The sequence below is a fragment of the Hemicordylus capensis genome, chromosome 4, assembly GCF_027244095.1.
Source record: "Hemicordylus capensis ecotype Gifberg chromosome 4, rHemCap1.1.pri, whole genome shotgun sequence".
NCBI classification, from domain to species: domain Eukaryota; kingdom Metazoa; phylum Chordata; class Lepidosauria; order Squamata; family Cordylidae; genus Hemicordylus; species Hemicordylus capensis.
The window spans coordinates 174299833-174318499 of record NC_069660.1 but is presented as its reverse complement, the minus strand read 5'-3'; the positions used below and the strand labels follow the sequence as shown (position 1 = coordinate 174318499).

The 18667-nt window shown below is 43.8% G+C and overlaps 1 protein-coding gene across 6 annotated transcripts in view; it reads right to left on the bottom strand.

The window, feature by feature from the left end:
• The window catches only part of SORCS2 (sortilin related VPS10 domain containing receptor 2), a 248591-nt gene that overhangs the window by 92694 nt on the left and 137230 nt on the right, over positions 1-18667 (bottom strand). For all 6 annotated transcript variants that reach the window (XR_008305630.1, XR_008305629.1, XM_053243173.1 and 3 more), the window contains exons 5-8: positions 17685-17758; positions 12465-12529; positions 10425-10543; positions 3506-3595 (exon numbers count right to left, since the gene is read on the bottom strand). Coding sequence is in view for 4 of the 6 variants with exons in the window: in XM_053243173.1 (XP_053099148.1) it covers positions 3506-3595; positions 10425-10543; positions 12465-12529; positions 17685-17758 (348 nt within the window). In the remaining 2 variants the exon portion in view is untranslated. The remainder of the gene's footprint in view (positions 1-3505; positions 3596-10424; positions 10544-12464; positions 12530-17684; positions 17759-18667) is intronic.

Genomic DNA, 18667 nt, shown 5'->3' with positions numbered 1-18667 from the left:
CCTTTTGCGCAGGCGCGCAAAAGGCTTCCTAGAAGCCATTTGCAGCTCAGTGGCCGAAGGGGACGGGTCGGCAGGGGAGTTCTCCTGCCGACCCGTTGAGTATGGGAAGGGAAGGGGCGGCAGGGGTCTTCGGGCTGCGGGGGGCGGCTGCCAGCCGAGCCGGGAGAATTGAAGAGCCGGGCGGCAGGGACTGGGTGATACCCTGCCGCCCGATTGCATGTTCAAAACGGAGGAAGAAGATTATTCGCAATGACTCACTGCAGCCGCGCCGAGAGGAGGGGGAATGAAGCGGGCGGCAGGAAGGTATGCCGCCCGCTTACTCTATAATATACGGTGCCATTCTTGAGGGGGTGAGTAACACCCCCCCGTACTCCTTTAGAACCCCCCACCCGAACCAAAACCACCCGTGTCCGGACCGGTCTGGAGGCCTTTAGAATGGCCTCCGAACCGGTCCGTTCACACCCCTATTAATTCCTAACCCCACAAATCAATTTCATATGTATTATTTGGAGCAGAAAGGCTGAAGATTAAATAACACATTGTGTGACTGCTATTATAAGATAGATATGAGCCAATGGATTCCATATGACTGAGATGGCAAACCTGAGGAGTATAAACACACTAGGGGAGGACCATCACAATCACATCTGCAAAGGGGAATTGTGCAATTAAACAGTAAGTCACAAATGGGACACTGGATGGGATGGATGAGGCTCATCTCCAGAAAGTATCATTCAAGAAGGACCTGAGAAGCTGCAAGCAATAAACTGGACCCCTGACAAACCCTTGATAGCTGAGGATGACAGTTTCTGGGGAGGCTCAGTTCTTAAGTCCCTTCATGTGTAGCAATCCAGCCACTATCTAAGAAACCAGCACTAAGAGCATATCCTTTGCCCAACTTCTGCCCAGTCTTTTAGCCTGAAGTAGGGAATGGGTTTGGCATATTCAGGCACTCTCAGATCACTGTTTCCAGGTTTTCAACCTGGGCATGGTACTGAGACTGAACTTGCAGCCATGGTTAGAGACCTAACCCTGAGAAAAGAGATTGCATCCTGCTGGTCTTAGCTAGGCTTTCCTATAATTGTTAACAATGTTGATCAAGATGGGGCCTTGAATCTGATACAGATGTAATAAAGGCTTCCTACAAATCATGGTTTGCAAATCAGGCATCAGCTTTAGGAGCACACACTTCCCTTCAAACTCTAGTGTGAATTCCCCTCATTTTCCTTGTTAGCTTTATCCATGGTTTGTTTGTTTATCATATTTCTATACCGCCTGATATGCACATCTCTAGACAGTTTACAAAATTTAAAATATTTTAAAGTCACAGATTAAAATACATGACAATAAAAACAATAGAATAAAATAGTAATTAAAACAAAAAAATTATATTATTAAAAATTAATTCTAATTAAAAGCCTGCGAAAACAGGTTCTTCCTGTTCCTGAAAACAGGCCTTGAGGTTCTTCCTGAAAACAAAAGAGAAGGAGATGCTCTTATTTTTCAGTAGACAGCATATTCCAAAGCCCTGGGGCAGTCACAGAGAAATCACAGTCATGGGTCGCCACCAAACAAGCTGGTGGCATCCGTAACTGGACCTCTCCAGAAGATTGTAACAGGCGGCAGTGTTTACGACAAAGGAGGACCTAAGCCATTAAGGGCTTTATAAGTAAGAAACAGCACACTTTGTATTTCACCCAGAAACATATTGGCAGCCATTGCAGTTCTTTCAAAACCGGTATTATGTAGTCCCTTTGTCTCTGTTGTCTCAGAGACCAATCTGGCTGCTGCATTCTGTACCAATTGTAGTTTCCAGACTACGTACAAAGGCAGCCCCCTGTTGAGAGCATTACAGTAGTCAAGCCTGAAGGTTACCAGCATATGTACCACTGTTTTAAGGTCATTCACCTCTAGAAATAGATGTAGCTATAGTATCAGCCAAAGCTGATAAAAAGTGCTCCTGGCCACCACCTCAAACTGAGAAACCAAGGAGAGCTTTTGGTCCAAGAGCACTCCCAAGCTACATACCTGATCTTTCAGGGGGAGTGTGACCCTGCCCAGAACAGGCATATCTAAACCATCTCTTGGGTCCTGACCCCCCACAGTCAGTACCTCTGTCTTATTTGGATTCAACTTCAGCTTGTTATCCCTGATCCAGCCCATTACTGCCTCTAGACAGGCATTTAGGGAAGATATGCCATTTCCTGATGAGGTTGGCATGGAGAAGTAGAACTGGTTTAGTATGACAACTGTACTGATAATAACCATGGCTTGCACTAACCAAGATTCCCATCTTAACCAGGGCTTTATTGAGCAAACATTTCAAGATTTCTGCATCACACAAATTCCAATGACCACACATTGTATGTTTTTGTTTTTATATTGTAGTTTGAATTGTGTACACTGCCTAGAGATGTATATATCAGGTAGTATATAAATATGATAGACAGACAGACAGAATATACATCTATAGCCCCCATGTGGGACTGCAAATTTTCACAAACAGTGCCTTATTATTATTATTATTATTATTATTATTATTATTATTAATTCAATTTTTATACTGCCCTTCCAAAATTGGCTCAGGACGGTTTACAAATAAAACAAAGACAGTTAAAATCAATCAACAATTAAAAATATAAAATACCATAAAACAATTAAACAAGAAAACAGTTTAAAACGCTGAAAAACAGGTATATTAAAAACACTTTATAACAATTTAAAAATCCTGGAAGGCCAGGCCAAACAGATAGGTCTTAAGGGCTCTCTTAAAAACCAATAAAGAGTTCAAATTACAGATTTCTGCAGGGAGCGCATTCCACAGTCCAGGAGCGGCTACAGAGAAGGCCCACCTCTGAGTTGCCACCAGATGTACTGGTGGTAACTAGAGACGGACCTCCTCAGATGACCTTAACGTGCGGTGGGGATCATGCAGAAGAGTGCTGCCTCAATGTGAGCCTGGCAGCAGGCTTGCATCCTTATAAGGCATTTGCCTTTAGTGTGAACCAATTCTTTAAAAGGAAGCAGGAGGGGATTGGATGCGTGCAACTGGAGCTCAATCAGGAGGGTGGAGCTTTGAGAATCATCTCTTTTGGTAAGCAACAGTTGCCAAAGATTACTCCTGGTTTTCTCTTATGTTACATGTTGTTACGACCAGGGGTTATAACAATAAACTTATTACTTACTTACTCCTGTACAATTCATATATTATACTTCAGAAGATCATGTAAGGATATTCTAAAGCTGGACTGTGGGCTGAGGTTAACACAAACATTACCAACATCGAGGCTGGCAGGGTTGCGGGGGAAAGGATCTATTCCACATTTGGACAGTGGTCAGGGATGTAACAGACCTTTTCAAAAATGAACCCCTGAGTGTTAGTGCAAACACTTAATGTACAGAGGAACTGATGGGAAAATCCATTGAAGGACAGAACAAATCCCTTCTGGGCTAAACAGAGCGGGGGGGGGATATGTGTGTTGGTCATGATAAAGCATTTTGTTACCTTGGGTAAAGCATACTTCGGCAGTTTCATCTGTACAAATTCATTCCGACGGTAAGATACATAATACTTTGTTTGGTTTGCTGATGATGTCTGTGAAAGGCAAAAAGTATTTTTTCCAACAGTTTGTAACTGCACTGCACAAGGAACAAGAAAATGCATCATACCTGCTGATTAAAAATTAAAAAAAAAACACCACAATGTAAACATTTAATAAGTGGAGATGCCAGTTTAGTGAGAGAGCTACAAATCAGGCAATCCTCAGTTAACATGCAACTGGAACTTTCAATGAACCCCAGAAAGATAAGCAACATTGGGGGGGGAACACAAAGGCATGAAATACAAAGACTACCTTGAGGCATGAATGCTGTAAAGGTCTCTCATGTCTCTCTTCCCCACCCCCCATCTTCAATATCACCAGCCATGTCTTGCCTAAACTGTGTTGGCTAACCATTCTTTCCACCCTCACCAGTTAGGAGCAGCGTCAGTATGTTTGTAAGGTCTCCCGATTGCCTCAGCCATACTCCCCCTTGTGTTTTCAGTGTAGATAACTTAGGAAGGCTATTCAAATAAGCAGCCCAGCCCGGGCTAGGCTGCTTGTGTGCAGTGCCGGATCCCTGCCTAACCCTGCTTTTAATCCCAGCTTATAGCCAGGGTAAAGGGTGCAAGCAGGGGTCATGTGGGTGCTCAGGCTGCTTGAAGCCCAAGCACGCACAGAGTCGGGCGCCTACAGCTCCTGTGGGATTTCCCCAATGCACCACATACATTGTGCATTCTGGGATATTCAAGCAGTGCGGATTGTGTGGGAATGCGATCCGAGGGAGGATTGTCTGTGGGGGGGAGAGGCGGGTTCCATGCAGCCTTCCTACCCGCCCACGCAATCGTATATATGGTCTAGGGAGTGGGGAGGTTTCCATTCCTAGCTTTCCCATCTCTGCATGCACTAACAGCCTTTGTACTGCTACTCTGCTGTCTGTCATGCAACTTGGAAGGTCACAGGAGCTCTGCTGGGGTGGGAAGTTGGCAAATCAAAACATGTGACTTTCTTTCAGGTGAGGATATGCCAAGAGCACACCTGCCCTGACGTCATTAAAAGACATGCTGACACAATCACAGCACATTCTTTAATCAAGTGTAAGGGGTGATAATCCAAATCACCCCTCTATATGTGCTGCAAAACCCTGAGGCTATTCACACAATGGGATGAATCAGGCTAGCGGAGGCTGGCCCGATTTCGCCCCATCATGTGAACCACCAGGCTCGGCTGCAAGCCCGTTGGTTCCTAGGTGGGTAACTCACCTAACTACCTCTGCCCTAAAACCAGGTTTGCGGAGCGGAGCTGTGGCGCGGTTACTCATGAGTAGACCCCCAGAGGGGAGGCAAAAAGCCGCCTCCCAGCTCCGGGGGTCTCCCCAGTATGCCCTGCATGCTCGCCCCACTCACCCTTCCAAACTGGGTCTCACTGATTGTGAGACCCGGCTCCCTGCTTTGCAGTGCATGTAGAGGGTGATTCGGATTATCACCCCTCACAAATGGCTAAGGAATGTGCTGTGATCATGTTGTCACTAAGGATGAGCAAATCAATTAGTGGTTGAAATGATCTGAATCAAATCTGGTCAATTCAAGCGATACAACTTCAAATTGAATCATCCTTGGGGGCACTGAACAGATTTGAGGTCAAATCTAATCACCCTTGGGAATACCTATGAAGAAGTTTTTTTCAAACCAAGAATCCACAACATCTGAAAATTCACCCCTTTGCTTGATTCCTTTGGGGGCACCAACCCACTTTGGCGCCCCCAAGTCCTTAAAAATTAGGCCAAATCAATTCAAATTTGAATTGAATAAATTCAAATTGAATTGACCCCAGATTCGAGGACAGCAGATTTGAGCTCAAATCAAATCAGGCTGATTTGATTCGAACTAAAATAAAGACGGAGATGCTCATTGTAGGGGTTCACCATCTGAAGGATGACTTAGATTTTCCTGTGCTGGATGGGGTTATACTCACCCAGAAGGAGCAGGTACGGAGCTTGGGAGTACTCCTGGACCCAGGACTGGTATCTCAGGTGGAGGCTATGGAGAGCCTCCCGAGAGCCAGTGTGGTGTAGTGGTTAGAGTGCTGGACTAGGACCGGGGAGACTCGAGTTCAAATTCCCATTCAGCCATGAAACTAGCTGGGTGACTCTGGGCCAGTCACTTCTCTCTCAGCCTAGCCTACTTTACAGGGTTGATGTGAAAGAGAAACGTAAGTATGTAGTACATCGCTCTGGGCTCCTTGGAGGAAGAGCAGGATATAAATGTAAAATAATAATAATGCTGATTTGACAGCTGCGCCCATTCCTTGAAGAGGACGACCTCAAAACTGTGGTGCATCAGCTGGTAACCTCCAGGCTTGACTATTGCAATGCACTCTACATGGGGCTGCCTTTGTACGTAGTTTGGAAACTTCAGTTAGCTCAAAATGTGGCAGCCAGATTGGTCTCTGAGGCAACCCAGAGAGACCATATTATGCCTGTTTGAAACAGTTGCACTGGCTGCCAATATGTTTCCAGGCAAAATACAAAGTGATGGTTATTACCTTTAAAGCCTTTAATGGCTTAGGTCCAGGTTACCTTAGAAAGCACCTTCTTCTACATGATCCCCGTTAAGGTCATCTGAGGAGGTCCGTCTCCAGTTACCACCGGTACATCTCGTGGTGACTCAGAGGCGGGCCTTCTCTGTAGCTACTCCTGGGCTGTGGAATGCACTCCCAGCAGAAATCCATAATTTGAATTCATTATTGGCCTTCAGGAGAGCCCTCAAAATCTGTCTGTTTGGCCTGGCCTTCCAGGGTTTTTAATTTGTTGTAAACGTTTTTAGCTTAAAAAATGTTTTAGCTGTAACTTGGTTTTCCGGGGTTTTAAACTGTTTTGAATCTTTTCACTATTAATTGTTTTATGGTGTTTTATAGTCTCTATTTTTAATTGTTAATAGATATTAATTATTTTGTTTTAATATAAACCGCCCTGGGCCATTTGTGGAAGGGCGGTATAGAAATCAAATAAATAAATAAATAAATAATAGCAAAAATCGATTCATGCACATCCCTAGTTGCAACGTCCTTCAGTGATGTCAGAGAAGGGGGTGCTCTTGGCGCATCCCCACCTTAATCGAGTGAAGTGGGGCAGTGGGGGCTGTGTTCATCTGAACCAGCCCCTTATGTGTGTTTCCCCACCCCACCCCATCCTGCTGTTGTAACTTAGTAGTTAAGAGTGCTACTCTGTAATATATATAGTGTGAGATTTGAGCACTGCTTGCTCCTCCTCATTTGCTTCTGACATGGCTATTGCTGGCCAGACATGTACCGGTGGGTTTGGCTTTGGTTTTACTATTGCTCCTTGCTGGGCTCAATCCTGGCTTGCATGTGTCCCTGTGCAGTGAGCTACGAGTCCCCCACCACCACCACTTGAAGTTGGAGCTTCCCTGTGGATTGTCTCAGTTCCTCCCTGGCAAAAAGATGATTTCTTGCAGATAAGTGTTCCTTCCATTTAAGCCAAGGTCATCAAACTTCAACTAAGAACTATGTTAAAATTGTGCACACCAACATTTATCCCAACATCTCAGTGCTCAAGGATTCAATTGCATTTTACATATTCCTGGCCACCTTGAAATCAAGGATGGGGGTGGGGGGTTGAGCAGGCACTCAAACTTGAAACACAGAATTGCGATATGAACATGAACACTAACTTCCAGTCTATGAACTCAATATGCAAGGCAGAATTTTCAGTCTATGAACTTAGTATGCAGGGCAGACTGTATATTGCACTAAATTTTGGATTTTCTCCTTCTCTTAAAAATGGATGAGAGGATTGGGCTGGTGTTTGAACTTGAATTCTATAATTATTTGCTGCACCATTTGTACCAGCTTTCAACCCAATATCTCAGTGTTCAAATGACATATCATGTATAGGTTGAAATGAAGCAGCCCAGATCTGCTAAGCCAGTCTCTAAGGACAGGAATTACTTCCTCCATCCACCGATGACTGGTTATACAGCATTGATCCAGTTGATCCAGTTCTACCCATGACATATTTTTTGCTGGAGGTTGAAATCTGAAGATGGGTTGTTGTTGTTGTTATTATATTTATATCCCGCTCTTCTTCCAAGGAGCCCAGAGTGGTGTACTATATACTTAAGTTTCTCTTTCACAATAACCCTGTGAAGTAGGCTAGGCTGAGAGAGAAGTGACTGGCCCAGAGTCACACAGCTAGTATCATGGCTGAATGGGGATTTGAACTCGGGTCTCCCCGGTCCTAGTCCAGTACTCTAACCACTACACCACGCTGGCTCTCATATGTTAGTGAACTGTTATATATGTTATATAATGTTACATACATTTTATGTATATGTAATAGGGATGTGCAAAAAATTTCGGGCACAGAACGATCTGTGCCTGAAACGAACAATTTCGGGTGATTCGGGGCCAAACCGAATCACCCCCGATGTCCCCCGAATTTTTTCGGGCACGAGCCGAATCACCCGAATTTCGGGCACAAAAAATTCGGGTGATTCGGTTCATGGTTGATTTTTGGCGATTTTTTTAAGTTTTAGTGACTTTGGGGCAGTTCGGGGGCATAGCATGGGATCTGGGCAAAAGGAGTGGGGTGGGGTGGTAGTGCCTAATGGGTGCAGGCTACCACCCCAATTTCAGGGGGATTGGGCAAAGGGCTGATTTTTGGTAAATTTCTGAAATTTTCATGTCTTTGGGGCAGATTGGGGCATATTGGGGCAGAAAGTGGGGCCTGGGGCAGAATAGTGGGGTGGGGTGGTAGTGCCTAATGGGTGCAGGCTACCACCCCAATTTCAGGGGGTTTGGACAAAGGGGTGATTTTTTGAGAATTTTTGAAGTTTTGGTGACTTTGGGGCAGTTTGGGGGCAGAAAGTGGATCTGCCCCAAAATAGTGGGGTGGAGTGGTAGTGCCTAATGGGTGGAGGCTACCACCCCAATTTCAGGGGGATTGGGCAGAGGGCTGATTTTTTGAGAATTTTTGAAGTTTGGGTGTCTTTGGGGCAGATTGGGGGCAGAAAGTGGATCTGCCCCAAAGGAGTGGGGTGGGCTGGTAGATAGTGCCTAATGGCTGGAGGCTACCACCCATCCCCAATTTAAGAGTTTGCTATGATAGAATGAGAAGTTTTTTCTGAGGTGTGAATTCTCATTCTATCATAGCAAATGAGATTTTTTTCAATTAAACAACTCTCATGACCCCACTTTCACTTTTTCACACTTTCCTTTACTATGAATAATATGAGGAAGTAATCAATTTAGCACACTTCACCTTATGAAGACAAACCTCATAAAAATAAATTCACCAAAATTCCCCCCTCTGCCCAATCACTCTTAAATTGGGGATGGGTGGTAGCCTCCAGCCATTAGGCACTATCTACCAGCCCACCCCACTCCTTTGGGGCAGATCCACTTTCTGCCCCCAATCTGCCCCAAAGACACCCAAACTTCAAAAATTCTCAAAAAATCAGCCCTCTGCCCAATCCCCCTGAAATTGGGGTGGTAGCCTCCACCCATTAGGCACCACCACTCCACCCCACTATTTTGGGGCAGATCCACTTTCTGCCCCCAAACTACCCCAAAGTCACCAAAACTTCAAAAATTCTCAAAAAATCACCCCTTTGTCCAAACCCCCTGAAATTGGGGTGGTAGCCTGCACCCATTAGGCACTACCACCCCACCCCACTATTCTGCCCCAGGCCCCACTTTCTGCCCCAATATGCCCCAATCTGCCCCAAAGACATGAAAATTTCAGAAATTTACCAAAAATCAGCCCTTTGCCCAATCCCTGAAATTGGGGTGGTAGCCTGCACCCATTAGGCACTACCACCCCACCCCACTCCTTTTGCCCAGATCCCATGCTATGCCCCCGAACTGCCCCAAAGTCACTAAAACTTTAAAAATTCACAAAAAATCAGGACTTTGCCCAATCCCCCTGAAATTGGGGTTGTAGACTCTACCCATTGGGCACTACCACCCCACCCCAAAATTTTGCCCCTGGGCCCCTTTTTACCCCCTGAATCGATTCGGATTCGGATTAAATCCGAATCCGAACCGAATCAAGGGTGATTCGGGTGACCCAGATTCGGGCACAAAACAGAACGGGGGTGATTCGGCTCGGGTCCGAGCCGAATCACCCGAAAACCCGAATTGCACACCCCTAATATGTAATAATATATATTATATGTAACATTATGTTATATATATTATATGTTATATATGTTACATATGTTAGTGAACTGGGTTAGTGAACTGTTGGTTACATAGACCTTGGGACATGCAGGGCACTCTTGAAAATCTGCATATGCTACTTTCCAATTGCTATCTATGACTGGAGGTATGTCCTTAATATTAAAGTTGACTAAATACTTTTCTGGTGAACTTGCAGGCAATGTAGTCCAACCAAACCTTGACTGAAGTTATTTCTTCATCAAAAGGTATCTAAAGGAAGCCGACAAAGCTCATTGGGGATTGGCCAACAGTTTCAATTTTTCACAGGGCTGCTAAGAAACATCTTGGATTACAGAGTTATTTGTACGCTGTGACTCTTGCAACAGGGTTCTACAGTAGTCCCTCGACCTACGAACTACTCGACAACCAACGTTTTCGACTTACGAACGCCAAAAAAGACCGGAAGTAGTTGGCGGTTTAGATTTGGCTTCCTCGACTTACGAATTTTTAGATGCGGTTTCCTCGACTTACGAGTGTTTCCAGACCTCCGTGGGTGCGCTTTTCAACCTACGAAAATTTCGACGTACGAACGTCCATTCGGAACGGATTAACTACGTAAGTCGAGGAACCACTGTATTTTGGTTTGTATGGTCCTTATGTTTCATACCTGAGTTATGTAATTTATCTTTTCATTCATGCCATTACCTGAAGGAATATGTAGTCATCCTGCACTGTCAGGGAGTTTCTGTCAATATTGCCCCAAAATGGATCTCTCGGTGTTTTATCAGAACAGTTTGGAAATTGACAGGCCATGTAATGAAAACCTAAAGAGGGCAAAGAAACATCCGATAAGTACTTTGCAAAGAAATAAAGAGATATCACTCCAAACATGCCAACATTAATTTTTTGCACCAGTTTATACTGACCCAAAAACCTTCATTCAGCAAATATACAATCCACTGGCTCATGATATATTGAAGTCTCTTAACCTATTCATACCCAAAGAAGAGGTGTGGATGGGAGACCAGAAGTCTGGGGAGGGGAGTGGGTTCCCTTCCCCTGGGGTTTAGAATAGTCAACCAGAGCAGGGGAAGGTTTTCAGACTGCCCTGCTATCACCATGCCCTACATTCTCATAAAAGGGAGAAAACAAGCAGAAAGAGCCTCCTGCAGCATCACCACCACCACCACCACCACCTCACAGTCACACAGATCTGTCTTCCTTAGCAGATGCTTCTGTCCTCTTAGATTAGGAGTTCCTCATTTGCTCCAGCTAAAATAAACAGGTTGCTGAAGTGAACAAGCTTCTGAATAGACTGGTATGGGGTAGTAGTAGTTGCAGCTCCTCCTGCTCCTTTGTCCTCAGGTGAAGTGATGGCCGACCAATTCCTGAAGCCTCTCCTGCCCTGACTGTTCTAAATTCCAGTGGAAAGCTGTGCTCTCTCTTCGTCGGATTCCCAGAAAATCAGAGCAGGACTATCACCCACATCTTTCCTCGGCATGTGACCTTATCCACTTACCACCAGTCAGGGGAATTCAAAAGTAGGGCTAAATGTTCATTATTAAATGTTCCAAACAAACTGTACTTTCATGAACCTTTTCACTGAAACTAAGAATCTTGACTTCTCTTTAATTCATACTATATACCCACACAGTAATAAGACAGCATTCCAAACACAGATGCTTGGGGGAGATGTCAGATTCCTGACATCATAAACATACTTACTGGAGCTCAACTTTGCTGGGTCAGACCATGTGGGTCCAGATGGAGGCCTCATGTGTACCTTAAATGGTGCTCTCAACTAATCATGGGAGTTTGTTCCAGAACTTGACCCTTCTTTAGCTACTGTAATTACTACTAGCATAAGGTTATGGAGTGTGGGGTGAGTGAAAAGAGAGGAACAGAATCTGAAATGGAGGTTGGCTGATGACAATGGCAAGAAGAAGGGCTGGAGAGAGATCAGGTAGAGAAGAGGAAGAAAAAAAGAGGAGAAAATGGAGAGGCAGAGCATCAGAAAGAAGAACAAGAGTAGAAATGGAGTAGCACAAACTGAGGGTGAAAAGAAAACGATGGAAAAATCAATAAATATAACAAAGAGTGAAAAGAAATCTCTGTTACAGAGACTAAGTGCTATCCAAGTAGTGAGAGATAACTGACACCATTGAAAAGTAATCAAAAGCTCACAAAAGTAGATAGTCATAATGATCCATCAGGAAAATCCACAGTATAGTATGCCTTTATTAAGACCAACTAAAATGTCACAAAGCTCAAAGGTTTGCCTATGACTTCGTGACATTTTAGCTGGCCCTAATAATATCCCCACAGTGTAGCTTTTTCTATAATCAAAAGTTGTTTGGCACTGGATTTATTCATTGTCTTGTTTATTGTAAGGAAATTGTTTAGATACAGATAAGGCAATCTTACTGAATACATATTGTCACACTGCCCATTTCCCTGAGTGGTATGAAGTCCCTGGGGTAGGGCAACCAGACTGATTTCTTTTAGTGAGAGAACTGAAGACTGACAATATTTTGGTAATATTTACTTTCTTTACTAACATACAGTAAAGAATATAATCCATTGATGAACCACCAACCAACCAGTAACTTGCCTAATAAAGGCATGTTCAGCTGCAACAATAGCAACAAAACAAACATGTAGCAAGTTAACCTTCAATTATGTCAGAATCTAAACAAAATTGTTCAAAAACCAGACAAGAAACAGCCATCACATTCCACCAAATACCTCCACTGGAATCCTGGATTTCCATATGAACCAAATTAGGGTCTTCATCAACTTTATCAACAGCCCTGGAAGCATAATAAATCCAGAGTTATCACCAGCAACATTTTCTCTGGGTGAGTCAACAGAAAAAAAATTGTATTTAACTATTCCCATAAGCATGGTGCTAAAGGAGCCATGCATGATTTCTTCCTGCCTCTTGATTTTTAAATCGCATTTCTACATATTACTTGCCAAAAAAGGAAAAATAACAGAAATAGATCTGGAAATGGAGAAATGCTAATGAAATGGAGAAATGCTTTTTGATCTCATTTCCAATTTACTCTTCGGCTTCAAACAGTTGTTATTTGTTTATCACATTTGTGATAAACCAAGGAGCTCAAAGCAGTACACTGGATACTATTCGATTTGAATGTTACTACAACTTTGTCAGATATGTTAGGCTCAAAGAAAGTGACTGCTCATTTATTGTTGTTGTTGTTGTTAATTTATTCAAACACTTTTCAACAACAAATTTCCCAGTTTACATAGCAAAGGGATTGCGGGGTAGGGATGTGCACAGAACCAGTTTGGAGGCCCTTTATGGGCCTCAGAACCGGTTTGATCGGCCGGCAGTTCCACCGGTTCGAAGGGGGAGGCATAGCTTTAAGGGGGGGAGGGTGTGCACACACCCGGCACTTCTGGTCAAAGAGGAAACAGGGCAGCAGGGAAGTACACTGCTGCCTCGGTGGGGACTTTACAAACGGAGCGCAGGTGGGGGGAAAGTGGAGGGAGGGGTAAGTGCACCCTCCCCCACCCTTAAAACTATGCCACCCGCCTTCAAACCGGCCCCTGCCAATTCCATGCACATCCCTAATTGCGGGGAGGGGTGAATAGTCCAAATGGACTCACAACCTAAAAAGAAATGCTAGGGATGACGCTCTCCCCTTGATGAAATATAAGAGAGCGTCTCAATGAATGACGCTCTCCCCTTGAGAAATATAAGAGAACCACCGCTTAAAGTGCTTACTTTGCCCTGTATGTAGGAGTATGTAGGAGTGTAGCCAGTGTACCTTCAGGAGAATCTCTTGACAACCTTTGGCTCTTTTTGTCTGTTAAGATCTTTGGTGTTCAGTGAAGGGCTGCAATTATGGGATAGCCTTCCTACAGAAGACCACCAGGCAACATAATTTCAATTATGGATGCCAGATTAAGTTATTTCTATTCTCCAAACCTTTTCTAAACCGATTTGGGTGTGGTATTCTTTTCTTTTACTGATGGCGATGTGTTACTACTGCTTTCGAATTCATTTGTGCTTGGATGTTTTTATGCTGTTGGTTCTTAGATTTTATTTTGTTATTATTTTATTTTTGCTATGGGCAAGTAATCTTGATACATAAATCAATAGCATTCAAACTTATGTACAGCGCTTCTCTCAAGAGAGTCAAGGCACCAAAATTTCAATTAGGTTTCTAATAATCAACACTATTGTCTAACATATAGAATACATGCAGACTTTTCAAAGGAAATTTGATTTATTTATTTATTTATCCGTTTGATTTCTATACTACCCTTCCAAAAATGGCTCAGGGCGGAATATCATTTCTTCTTGTGGGCCATTCATATGACAGTCTTTACATGCAAATTGGACTACTTCCAAAGTCCATTTTCAACATTAAGGCTTCAACCCAAATATCCCCAGTAGATTTTGGACATTCTTTGGGTGCCTCCAGACTCCATTTGATTCCTGGCATGGTACAAGCCCACATCTTACTAACTCATTCTATACAAAGGAAAAAAGACTTGGATGCCAAACTTGGGAGAATTAGTAATCTCTGTAAAATGAATATGTTCCAACTGGGCCCCTCAAGATGTTAAATTTATATCAACTAGTTGACCGGGCGCATAGCATCTGCGCCCCTAGTTCTCCCTGGCTACCCCCCCTTCAGCCCCTTCTCCCTAACTCTTCCCCCAGGTGTCTCTAACCACCGCCCACCCTCTCGCTTCTCTCCCCCCGCTCCCCGCTTGTGGTTTCTGACCAGCTTGCTGGCCCGTTTGCTCCTGCTGCCGCTTCCTCACACTGGCGGCGCGCAGTGCTCGCCATGGCTGGTCCCGCCGCCGTCCGCCCACCCGTCCACCATTTCCCTGGGCAGCAGCTCAACTGTCTCATGAATCCTGCCGCGCGTGAGCTCCACCACCCAGCCAATCCGGCACCTCGGCTTCCCAGCCAATCCACTGGGTTGCCGGGACGCATCCCCACAGAGGCACGTCTATGGGGATTAATAATATAGATGATCAAGTGAGAATTATTATCAAGTGAGATAACAACTATAACTGTAAGCCCTCGCCTCCCAGAGAGCCCTATTTATTTTATTTATTTAGTATATTTACATACTGCCCCATACCAAAAAAAAAAGGCCCTGAGCAGCTCACAATATAAAACCATTAAAACATTAACATAATTAAAACAATTTAAAATACAATAAAATCTCTAAAACCAAAGATTTAAAACAAAAATATGGAACACTTCATGAATTTGCCCTAGCAAATTTCCTTCTATTTGCTCTCTTGCAGCATAGCTAGGAAACTTGTTAATGTGAAGTTCACACAAAGACATTAATGGAACCTGGGATCTGGAGATCCAATTTTCAGTCACTCACAGTGTTGAGCAAACTGTTGCTCACTCAAAACACCATTATTCAGAAATACAATAAAACAACTAGCTCAAAACGTGTTGTTGCTACATACTGTTCTAAGGGGATTTTCTTTTTAGCGGACTGAATAAACCGTCTGCTCTAATTAGCATGAAAGGCTAATGTCTTCTGGCACTTGGAGTTACTTGGAGAGACAGAAAATACAAATCTTCACAACAAAGTATGTTTAATTTATGAACATGTTGTAGTAAACAGACTTGCATGTGATATTTCTATCTAGTTATTCCACAGAAAAAGATCATCAGTGTCTTCTGTTCCTGCTGTACTTTTCATATTAAAACTTCCTCAATGAATGTATCAGCCCTTGTCAGAATATGCTTTGGTGGGTTTTGTTACATAGGCTTGTTAGTCAAGCTTCCTAATCAACTGTATACAAGGTCTGGGCTGCTGCAGTGTTGGGATATTTTACTGGTTCTTTTCCTTGCTAGAACACAGTTTCATTGTATTTTAGACTATTATTTGTTGGCTGGTCTTGGACTGTAACAGTAGAGATCACTTTGAAGATCGCTTTTATCACACAGGATAGTACCAACATGTTTGCACTAGTGCAGGGTAGACAACCTGGGCTCTCCAGGGAGTTATTTGCACATGGCTTCATGCTGCAGGGTTAATGAGCGAAGCTACTTCGAATTACACTCATGGCATTGAGGGAAGCAGCCCCTCCCCTCTGCTCTCAGGTTTGCTTTTGATGCAAGTTCACATGCGTGTTTTCCTTCTAGCCAATGTCTTCTAGCCAATTTCTGTGTTTTCTTTCTAGCCAATGGGGCAGTGTGGCGGGAGATTTAACTAAAGAGCTAAATCTGCATTTGTAAAGCGAGTATCCCTCTGATCATGTTAATGATTCTATGTCAGTGCCTCTCCCTACTTGTTCCAACGTTTTCAGAAAAAGTAGCTTAAAACCAGCATTTAAAAAACCCAGAAATACACCAAGATAAGCTAGAATTTGCAAGACAAAGCCCAACCTGTGTGTGGAGTGTGTCCAAGGATCTCGAAGGGTCTTTGGGGTAGGTTTGTCTGGTGTGTGAATGCACACACTCTCTCCCGAAGGAGATTCAGGGTAAAGTCCTGTGTGTAAAGCCTCCAGCTTTTGCCTACTGCAGCTGGGGATGATGGGAGTTGTAGTTCATTAACAGCTGGAGAGCCAGGTTTGCCTACCCCTGCACTGCACTAGTGCAAACATATAGGAGCTTGTGTTCCAGGTTAGTGGTGTACCAGAGCAACAGGGAGGTTGTTCACACAACCAGGCAGGTGGGGTGGCGGGTGAGCAGAGAGGAAGGCTGGTTGTACTCACCTTCCCCTCAGATGACCAGTGGACTCCTGCTGGGAGCGTGGACCACACTCCCAGACAATCCATGCTGCGTGCCTGCAGGGTGAAGCTCCAGAGGCCGGGACAACACATCCTGGCTCCAGAGATCCCACAATGCACTGCACTACACATTCAGTGCATTGGGGGACTTCCCCAGGAGACAGGAGCTCTAAGTGCCCATCTCTGTGTCCGCTGGGGCTAGACATATCTCCAGCAAACACACAATTCGGTAGCCTGAGTTAAGAGAGCACTTGCTCCCTTAACCTCAGGTAACAGCTGGGCTAAAAAGCTGGGCTAGGCAGCACTGCACCGCTGGGATCAGGCTCAATTCCGGCAGTTCTCATGCACAGCCTAACTCAGGCTGGGCATCCCTAGTTTAGTATTAGGTGTGTGAGCAAGCTTCGTGATTCACTCTGACAGCAAAGACAGCAAAATGCCTAAACCCAATTCGCCAAGGTATCTGAAGGGGAATGATGAAAGCCTCGATCACTGCACTAAGAGAATTCCTGAGAGACAAGTAGCATTCGGTTGAAAGATATATTGGTAGCCTTCTAAAAATATCTGTGAAGGAAAAACTACAGCGGTTCACTTAGAAAATCTGTTACCAAAAATTGCTATGGTAACTAGAGTTGCCAACTTTTTATTTTCAAAGTAACTCAATCTTGGGCAGATCACAAAGTAGGGCCAAAGCGCAATTTGTTAACTCAATCAACAGCAATCAATCAATAGCAAAAACAAATTGCTTGCCTAAGTTATTTTTTTAGAAGACGCTCTACAGGACACTTGTGCCATTTACAGAAATGAAATAATGAAATTCAGAGGTTAATCACTTGCACAAAGGCTGCCAAGAATTCCATGGCAGAGAATTCCATGGCAGAGGGAAAATGCCTCCTAAAATCTAGTCTCATTTTACAGATTGGAAACAATGCAACAGAGAGAATGTGACTTTCTGAAGGCCACTCATACATACAGCAGGCAAGCCTAGCTTCAAAATACAGAAAGGCCAATAGATTCAGAAAATTCCTACCTAAAAGAGCCTGCTTTTAAAATTTTCTCATCAATATGAACATTTGAGCAGAGAACTGCAGACACCTAAAATATAGAAATTAGCATTCTAACCATTTTATGGTACCATCTCAGAAAATTCTCAACGTTTGATTAGTGTCATTTTTCTCTGTCAGTAATGTCTCAAGTATTTCTGGAGAGCAGCAATATGTCTCTTACCAAAAAATATGGTCTTTTGACACATGGTCTTGAAGGAGAGTCCACTTTATCCCCAAGTCAACAGATGCATAGAGCTTAAAACATATAAATGCACATTTTTAGTAAAGTTCTTTTAAAATCAATTTTTGATTTTAAACACGACAAAGATGTTTGGGACAGAGAGTCAAAGAGTGCAGCAAAATTAATGGCTACAGATACTTAGAATACATACATTTAATAACAATGAAATGAACTAAGAGGGAGATAGCATTCGGGTTTACACAAGTAATCACTGCATTATTTATTCATTTATTTTTATTTTTATTTTTTAAAAATTTGATTTGATTTGATTTGATTTATATACCGCCCTTCCAAAATGGCTCAGGACTGGTTCACATGTGCTCATTTATCACTTGGTGAATGCAACATCAAGTGATGACTTGTATGTGTGAATGGACCATCAAAGATCTAAACACACTGATGTATCACAGATGACACTTCAAACACAATGAGTGAGTTCACATAGTCAGCTACAAGGCATCCAATGCAATCAGGTGATATGTATGTATAGGGTCTTAGCAAGGTTGGAGGCTGCTCTGGGACTATATTTGAATATGCCCCCCCCCGCTGGCCACACCCCGATGCTAGCCACACCCCTGATGTTGACACATTGGCATCAGGCGGTGGGTGGCACTGAGACATGGTTGTGCCACCCATCAGCCTCTCCCAGTCAGTGAGTGCTCTATGCACTGGCTGGGTGCTTCCTTTTTCACCCTTGCTCCAAGTGAGGGAGAGAAGCACTCAACAGCAAGGAGAGGCCAATGGGCAGTGTGTCCATGTCCTAATGCTGGCATGTCCTTGGCACTGGTGTCAAAAGCATGCCCACGCACTAGTGCCAAGGGCATTGCCATCACCGGGGAATGGATGCACAACCCATTGGCCCCTTCTAGCAAGTGCTTCATTTGTCACCTTCATTCGCCAACCCTGGGGGGAGGTCATGGGGC